Source organism: Formica exsecta, unplaced genomic scaffold (genome assembly GCF_003651465.1).
Source record: "Formica exsecta isolate Colony F162 unplaced genomic scaffold, ASM365146v1 scaffold465, whole genome shotgun sequence".
Lineage (NCBI taxonomy): Eukaryota > Metazoa > Arthropoda > Insecta > Hymenoptera > Formicidae > Formica > Formica exsecta.
Genome location: NW_021851887.1, coordinates 322,780 through 332,844, shown reverse-complemented (window position 1 = coordinate 332,844; position 10,065 = coordinate 322,780). Strand labels below are relative to the sequence as shown.

Genomic DNA, 10,065 nt, shown 5'->3' with positions numbered 1-10,065 from the left:
AAGCGTTAATCCCTCTTCTTGTAATAATTTTATACATTTCGTTTTACTGCCTGAAATTAATTTATATATAAGTATCCATTATATATATATATATATATATATCAAGCGACGCGGTAACGTCGCGACGCTAATTATTATATATATCATATATCATGGTTTTTTATATATAGGTATTGTCTATCGCGTTGAAAAGTATTCGAGTTTTCTTTGTTTTATAAGAGATTATCAGTCACCTTCGAAAGTTATTTTAACGACGCAGTTAACTTCGTTCTTAGCATCGTCTTCTATATCCTTCTATATTCGACGTGATTGCAATCGCGCGAATGCATATGATGTTGGACATGGAATTGCGATATTATCTTGTTTTTTTTTTACTGGTAGAACGCTCTGATCAATTTAAAATTCAATTCCATAAATTTCGTTTTGATAAAACGGTTTCTATCGAATTTCTGAATATTAAAGTTTATTATATCTGCAGCTTCTATTTTAATCTACTTTATATTTTCAGTATTTCAATTAGACATTTGTTACTTCAATAAATTTCGCCACATATTGATTGATAAGATTTATTACATCAAAAAAATGAAAAGACGATGAGAATTATTTGGAGGAAGATATTCTTATGCAAGGCGATAAATGCTTAAGTTAAATTAATGTTCGAAAACACTCACCTCAGCATTGCAGACTTTATATTTGGTGGTCCAGGCTCTGCTTTTGCACGATTTACGCCTGCATCGACGCTGTTGGCGCGAGATTCCACCACCACACGTCCTGAAAGACAAGCGGAAAGATTTATTTATATCAGCGAATTAAATCCAATGACTCTATAAATTATTTTGAATGCACTTTGACCGCGTGTCCTTTCCTAGACACGCTTATCCAATAAACTTTTCATGATCAAGTCGCGCTAAAATCGTCAAGAGTTTAATTACGTTTCATCGCCGCGTGCCGGCGCGACGCACAGTTAGTTAATTCAATTCACTACTTCATGCTAATTCCACGAGCAATCTTTATTCGCTGGAAATTGCATTACTTCTATGAATATAAGATAGTTCTGCTCCGAGATTGGCGCAAAATATATTTACTACGAAATGAAAATGTCATTTATGATATAAAGTGTTCTTCGCTAACAATAACATTAATACGTATCGAAATCGGTTATTTAAATAGCTCCAAGAGTACTTCGATCAAAGCTGAATTCAAAAGATTTTGATTACATACAGTTACATATTCAAAATATCCGTTCCAACTCGCGAAGACAATTCGTAAATATTCTTTGAAAATATTTAGTAGCGCGGTATTATTTTATAGAGCTACAAATAGAATTACAATTTATGGAAAACGTATGTCAAAGTGATGATATCATGTTAAGAAATTTTTAGAAGCGACTTGACTCGAGAAATAGGGGATAACAAAGCTGGTCGTTAAATATGGAGAGCGTAAATTGGCTGACGTGAGCATTCTCAATTTGGCGGGACGTATATAGTATCAATGGTTAAGAAATAAACTCAAATATTCCAGCTTACATACATGAAGCCCTTTGTGCGTAAAAACAGTAGAATCAGTAGATTATTTATAGCGATACAGTAGCCATCATTATTAATTACTTTATCAATTGTGTGTAGTATGTGTAAATTGATCATGACTTGGCTCCAATTTTAGAAAAGTTGATATCGATTGCATTATTCTATACAAGGAGTAATTATTTGCTTTGAACAATAAGCAATGCGTAAATAATTAGTTAATTGAAATAATAATATATGGAATACATATATACATTATATATGTATAACATATGTATATTGTATGTATACATATATACTTTGTAAATAAATTACGCGAAACAGTTAAAATTTTTAAACTGTTTATAAATAATGCATCAAGCACAAGGTGCAATAGACTATATTCTCTATTATTTAGCATTATTAAATAACACTAATTGAATTACCTAAAGGCTATGTATTTATTATGATAATAAGCTATTATATATGGGCAGTGTATTATCATTTTCTCAGTAATAAATAAAGTCATTGTATAATCACATTAATTACAGCATCTATATAATCGCGTTATCATTGCATCTTTCTGATTAACGATATCGCAGATTGTAATAGAGACGAAGATATGTGCAGGTGGCGTACAAACATCAATAAGTAGAATGCTGTAGATCACACAATAAGCTTTCCCGACCGAGTGCAGTTCGCAAATTGTAAGTGCCATAAATTGCTACGTCTCGCGGTCCCAGCCACTTCTGTATAACTGAAAAACGAGCGGGGCGAGAGTCGAGAACAAACTTATTGCCGGTGGTGGCCGCCAAAATGAGTTCCGGAACGTTTAACATTCCGGTTGCGTTACCGGCAGGAGACTCAATATTAGAAACCGTACGAAACACAGGCGATGAGAAATCGCGGGGATTGGGATCATGTCTCGCATGCGAAAGGCCGACCACCGTTATGGAGAAGCCCTTTTAGTCGCGCTGTTACCAAACAATATGTGGCGCCGACGGACGTAGCATTCTTTGTATCGTTCGCAGAGTTTGTTTTCGAATACGATCTCTTGATCGAAAAAAAAAACAGAGACTTTTGTCTCGCGTGTATGAAGATATATATGCGTAGTATTATTAGAAATATTTTGTTACTATGAAGAGGAAATATAATATTAAATAATAAAATATGGGATTTCTTGAATGCGAATCTTTTTCTTATGTTTACAATTAATGTCAAATTGAATTAAACACGGAATTAAAGCAAATATTTTGCGTAATCTCGTGAGCGCGATTTTAGTCGCAGAAATTATTTAAAGACATTTTATATGACTATAATTATGTTGGTAGAAAAAAATAAGATTTCTTAGAACACTATAAAAATTTATAAAGTTAAAGTAATCTGTTTATAATAGATGACTTACCTTGTACATGCCGACCACTTTGACCAAGATGACCATTCTCCCCAGCTAGCGTTCTGAAAGATAAAACAAAATGTTAAACTTAGTTTATTTATATATATGTTAAGAATATGTTAAATTAAAATGTCTCAAATTGTTGTCACGCAAGAGCATTTCGTATAACGACACGTCTTTTACTCCTAAGTGTCACACTTAAAACGTAGTATACATCAAGTCTTATGTTAGTCATTAGTATACTCATTTCTGCGCTATCTTGATCTAGTCGATGACATACGTTTAATGCATATTTAAAACGATTTTTCTCCGTAATGACACTTTGTCTGAGAGATATTATTCCGCGAGTATGACTTGTTTCCCAACGCGCCATTGCCCCCATTACAACCTCTCTCTGTTGTCGACTTTTATTTCGCTCATAAATGTGTCATCCGAGTCGACTACCAACAGTAATCGGCATCTGTAATGGTCTTCTAGAGAAACGTAAAAAGCGCTTCAGACACCGTGACGCCTATGCGTATCGATCGCCTTACTCTGACCAATAAGTTTGCGAATAAGCGTGATTGAAATTTGACCAACCACGTGTCCGTCGAAATTCTCGTCACGTCTCCACGTCTAAACCAAACAGATTTCGAAAATTCACTTTCGCCATGCGGAACCGTCGTGGCAAATTCATGTTCTGATAAAATATGGGATTTCTTGAATGCGAATCTTTTTCTTATGTTTACAATTAATGTCAAATTGAATTAAACACGGAATTAAAGCAAATATTTTGCGTAATCTCGTGAGCGCGATTTTAGTCGCAGAAATTATTTAAAGACATTTTATATGACTATAATTATGTTCGTAGAAAAAAATAAGATTTCTTAGAACACTATAAAAATTTATAAAGTTAAAGTAATCTGTTTATAATAGATGACTTACCTTGTACATGCCGACCACTTTGACCAAGATGACCATTCTCCCCAGCTAGCGTTCTGAAAGATAAAACAAAATGTTAAACTTAGTTTATTTATATATATGTTAAGAATATGTTAAATTAAAATGTCTCAAATTGTTGTCACGCAAGAGCATTTCGTATAACGACACGTCTTTTACTCCTAAGTGTCACACTTAAAACGTAGTATACATCAAGTCTTATGTTAGTCATTAGTATACTCATTTCTGCGCTATCTTGATCTAGTCGATGACATACGTTTAATGCATATTTAAAACGATTTTTCTCCGTAATGACACTTTGTCTGAGAGATATTATTCCGCGAGTATGACTTGTTTCCCAACGCGCCATTGCCCCCATTACAACCTCTCTCTGTTGTCGACTTTTATTTCGCTCATAAATGTGTCATCCGAGTCGACTACCAACAGTAATCGGCATCTGTAATGGTCTTCTAGAGAAACGTAAAAAGCGCTTCAGACACCGTGACGCCTATGCGTATCGATCGCCTTACTCTGACCAATAAGTTTGCGAATAAGCGTGATAGAAATTTGACCAACCACGTGTCCGAATTCGTCGAAATTCTCGTCACGTCTCCACGTCTAAACCAAGCAGATTTCGAAAATTCACTTTCGCCATGCGGAACCGTCGTGGCAAATTCATGTTCTGATGTTTTATAGTAAACGATCGATGGTGAACGTGCGCCAATTTCGGCCTATCCAAGAAATCACGATGAAATGTAAATAATAAATGAAAAAACGTGATTTTATTAGTATGCGATGTTATAAATATATATTTCACTTTGCCATTTTTACTAAAATTTTTATTGATATAATTTTAAAATATATATAGGAGAATTACATTAATATGTAGAAATTTTTTAAGATTTATGTATTGAAGAAAATAATAATTTAACCCTTGTAAAATTACATATAACAAATATATATGCATAAATAATAATAACATTCTGTCAATGTATTTACATAATTCACATCTTTCAATTTTCTCCACGTTTGAAACGATTGCATTCTCACGCGCGAGACATCGATTTGTCGTATATAAGTAAATAAAAATTTCCAAATTAAAAGATTATATTATCCTCTCTTGAAATGGCAAGCGATATGAGCAGAGATTTCCCTTTCGATCGATTTCGTTTCGATTGCGCTCATTCCTTACGTAGAGTTTCGGATAACGACTCGTTGTATTGGTTTTTCATTGAAAAAAGGGTAACGATGGAGAGAACAATTAATCCTTTTTATCCGAGAATTCGCCCATTTCCCCCTCACACCGTACCAGCTCTTGTTACATACATCACATACGGAGGGAACGAGAGAGCATTTCGATGTGTTACGTTAACGGCTACCGGCACTTTTCATGAACTCCGACTGTAAAATTTATTTCCAAGGTGCTTCTTCCTGCTTCATCCGTTCACCTTTCTTCCACTGTCTCTTTCATTGCACCCACGCTTCACATCTACTCACGCACGCTTTTCAACGCTAGAATGTTGAATTATAGAAGACCGAAATGATAGGTAGGCGGATAGAGTTTATGAAACGCAAAAGAGTAAAATGACAATACGAAGAAAGATAGATGGACCTAGATTTAAAAAGAGAAAGAAGAGAAATGTACAGATAGCAGCGAGGAAAGCGTAAAATCGTTTTGACAGAAAGAGGCAGAAAGCTTTTAACGTGATTTTGGCGTTGGTTATTTTACTCGGAATCTCGCCCGATGAATAATGCCGGCGAGTCGAATGAGCTATGATCGTCATAGGAAATTATTGGCGCATTGATCTCGCGGAGGCAGCGACCGGTTTATTGTAGTGCTGCCGCTTACACATTGCACGAATCATTTTCAAAATGTATCTCGTCGGCTATTATTCCGTTTATCTTCTTCGATTCGCAAAAATTGTCGGCCATTTCCATCTATGACTGTCGCGTGTCTATGATTAAGTCACATCAATAATAGTACTCAAAGTTATGTCTCTGTATTGTTTTTTCTCTTAAAAGACTATGAGTGTACGAGATCGCAAAATATGTTTAAAAAATTAGTTCGGTTTGTCGAACAGTTGCGTATTTAATGGAAATACAAAATTATGAGAAAAACAATAAAAGATAATAACAAATAAAAAAGAGAGAGAGAGAAATAAAAAAATGACGAAAAAAATAGGAGACAAGATTTTAAAATGGGAGATATACATATATAAAGTAATCATATATGTATATATTTATAAAGAAAGAAGTGAGAGAGTATATATACCGAAATATAAAATATTTTTATAAAGTTTCAAAAAGGGGAAAAAGAACAGCATAGATTTTGGCATTATCTTGAAAGAGAATGCTTGTAATGCGGTGTTCCTGCCGACATGTCATTGTAAATGTAGATGTCATCGTTAGTTACGATGATACAACGACACATTAATATATATACATATATTCTTTATGATTTTGGTGTATTTCTCTTTTAGTAAATATTTCATACATATCTCGCAAAAAATTCAGTCAAGTTTTACTCGAAATTTTTTTTTGTTTCTGTACAAAATATTCTCTCTCTTTCTTTCTCTCGTGTTGAGAAGTATTTAAGTTTTTAACTTTTAAAAAAGTACATCGCAGAAAGAAGAGAATCATTATGAGATTATTAAAAAATGTATTTTAATAATGTAGCTTAATTTTAATTAAATAATAATAATAATAAATGAGCGGAGAAGACGGAATGTACTTAATTTAAGATAATCATTAAGTAGCAAGTTCGCAGAATGTATTACAGTCTGATACATACATATTATAGACTGTTATTTCGTTATAAAATAATTTTCTTTTTACTGAAATTTTTATTCGTGGAAAACTTCCTCAAAACAAGAAAACAAAAATAAAAAAAGAATGTTGTGTGTATATATATATTGTGTTATAAGATGTACCAGTTATTATAAATCATCAAAGACAGACATCTTATGAGAGTTTCAGCGAGAAATTAAATTCAAATGGGAGTTGAAATGATTGTTTTGATTCACATTATATCCCCGCATCATCTGAAATTACGATCTCTCGTGAATTGGCATCGTAAAGGGGAGAGGGGAGCCAGTGATAGCCCGATAGCCGATCTCTCATTCCGCAATGCGGGCTTTCGCCGTGCCCTATATAGGCATGACACTGGCCCAGCCGCTGTACCATTCTAATTTGGCACTTTTATACTCCCCTGGGAGGGTCGATCGTCGGTAGGATAAATCTCGCCCAGAGACCAGGCTTTTATATACGGTCACGTCCACAAAGGACGTTCTTTCCATAATTCCATTCGAACCGGCGCGGCGATTACAGGCGCAGCAAAATATGTAAATTGAGCATGAAAGCGAACGATAGCCGCGAACACGAAATGAATACGACGAATGAAAATGTTAATATCCATTATGTAATTCTTAAATACGATACGAAAAGTATAAAAATATATGATAATAAAATAATAATAAATGAATAATGAATTATAATATAAGATCATTAAAATGTCATCTTAAATATGTGTTTTGCAATATAAACTTTACATATAATACTGTTGAAAGATAACTATCATTTTGACAGACTGAGAATTAACGTCTTAGCCTTCTATGTATTCTTATTCTAATCGCTAAGAGTATAAATCTCGACTGTGATCGTAAATACACTGCATCTACTCAACGTCTTTCCCGGTTACATAAACATATTACACTTGGCTATGTAAATGCACGTGTACGTATGTACATTGGAAGGAAACAGGGGAAGGCAAAGAAAATCAGGCGGAAAATCAGCACGACGAAGAATGAGAGGGAGAGAGAAAGAGAGACGACAAGAAGGACGGAGGAGACCTGCTGGAGAGAGAGTAACAGGCTCACTATTCCCAATTCCCACCCAATCTAAAATCAATCTTAGTTCGTACTCTTAGACGAACTGGAAGTGAGATTCTAAAGGGATCGGTGAGAGACGGAGAGGGTATAAGGGCGAGAGGAGACGACGGAGGGGATGGACCGATCACTTTTAAGCAGCGTTGTGCAAGTCTGCATTATTCAAACTCTACGGCCGAACTAGGCAGCTTCGCGAACACCCTCCAAGGAACACCCTTCTGTCTTTCCCCAACGCCAGCCCTTCGTTTTCCACGTTTCACCTTCTCTGTCGGCATTTCATCCATTTTCGTCCCGGTGATCCACGATGTTGCATTTTCACGTCCTGATTTTTTTTTTTTTTCAACCGCAGCAGAGCCATTTTCTCACATTGACTATTTCGATCTCGATATTTTGCAACTGCAGCGATCATTCATTCAATTTTTATTCGTTAATTTTAATTTGTCTTCGATCATTTATATTTCTTGCTCTTCTTTCGCAAAATTGATTAATGCAATTTTATGTCAAATGTGACAAAAATTATCAATTTCTTTTATATCGAAAGAAAGTGATTCAAATAAAAATAAAACAATTTTAAATATCTTATTAAAAATTTTGACATAAAAGATCTCACACGAAACTCATTCGTAAGTAAATCTGAGAAAATATACGCAACGAACTGCTCAAAATTATTCGATATGATCGAAAAAAATATGTAAATATATGCATGCAATAAATAATAAAATAAGATATTATTTTTCCGATTGAAAAAGTACTTAAGAGTGCCAATTTATTTTATAATATAAAATAAAAGTAATATTAAGAGATGTTATTTTTCGTTAAAGTTTTGTTTGGCAAATTTTATTAATTTTTGTTTTTCTTTTAGAGATTGAAGATTCCTCTTTGCGGAAAGATCTTTTCGATAGTTTTTTTTTATATTTTCCTTTTTTTGCTTCTTTAGTCATTCCCCAATGGTATCTGATTTATTCTGCTCCCGAAGTCAATACCCGCCGTCAATATTCGTAGAATCCCCGATAAAGGGGACTCTCTTTTCCTTTTACCCCTTACGGATTCAAGAAGATATTCTCGGATCTCGGTTTGGCGCTTTTGATTTTCTCAGGATACACCCTTCGATATCGGTCACCTTTCATGTCATACCCTTCGCAGCTCGCGCATTTGCAGTTTTCCAATTGCAATTTCTACTGCTCTGCCGATGCAGAGCCTCTTGATTTTCTCAATTTTGGACGCTACGTAAACACCTCTGGAAACAACTGTAAACAGCCGTAAACTCCCGCTGCACTGTACTGCTCTACCACTTTCTGTTCCGCGTAATCCTCGCGCTTACTTGCCCCGGTCTCTTAATTTCCCTCGCCTTGAGCGCAACGCAAACAAGACCGCACATATAAACTCGCTCATACGCGGAGAGCATCGCATAATGAATGCTTCGTTGCCTTCCGCGTCTATCATTTTATCCGAGGTGTTGGAGTGCATCGAGCTCGTTGTACCTTGCGCAATTGACGGTCGCTCGTGACGTTGCTACGCTAGAGAACGAGAAGGTTTAAACACGTATCCTCATCTGATGCATCCTTAAGACAAGGACAGAGTTTAGCGGGTTAAGTTTGACTTGTATAAATTAAGAACGTATGTTTTACATGAAATTTTTGGTTTCTCAAGATAATATTTATACGCAATTTTTTTATAAAACAAAAATTTAATCAGTTAATTATATACACTACATTATATAAAAAAAAAATGGTTTACGTAAGAGAGAAAATAATATTGTTTTAATTTTTATAAAAAATGCAGAAGCGAAAAGGATATATTGTATGTAGGAATATATGCTCTATGTATTAATTCATTATAAAATGTACAATATAATAAATGATTTTTAAAATATAACACTTGTCTCTTCCCGTCAGTTATAGTCTAAAAAAACTAGAAGATATCAAAATTTGTAATATTATTTATATGATTTTTCTAAGAAATTTGAGGGATTCAATATAATAATTTAATATAGTCTGTACATTAAAATAGTTTAACTGTTCGAGAAGAATGAATCTGTATTCTATTTTGCCCGCATGTGGATGCAATGTGCGAATAAAATATGCGAAAAGATTTAGAAAATGACTATTAGTGATGTGAAAGATAGCGGGTTAAATCGCAGATTTATCATTATTATTACGTTATATGCACGATAGCCAACGCCGTTTCTAAAATACAAATTATGTTTTCGGGATAAACCGATTCGCACGCGTATATCACTCTAAAACTATTTTCAAGGCGAATGTTTATAGCGGCAAATTATGATACATTGAGTATTCCGTAGTGTATATGTTAATGTTACGGGTCGCCGCGAAGACGTACAGTCACAGTCATGACTAAAGGGAAA

General features: G+C 34.4%; 1 protein-coding gene across 1 annotated transcript in view; it reads right to left on the bottom strand.

Annotated features, from left to right (window-relative positions):
- LOC115241060 (protein madd-4) overlaps window positions 1-10,065 on the bottom strand; it is a 208,440-nt gene that overhangs the window by 75,876 nt on the left and 122,499 nt on the right. The window contains exons 3-4 of the mRNA XM_029816589.1: window positions 3,823-3,875; window positions 672-771 (exon numbers count right to left, since the gene is read on the bottom strand). Of these exons, the coding sequence (XP_029672449.1) occupies window positions 672-771; window positions 3,823-3,875 (153 nt within the window). The remainder of the gene's footprint in view (window positions 1-671; window positions 772-3,822; window positions 3,876-10,065) is intronic.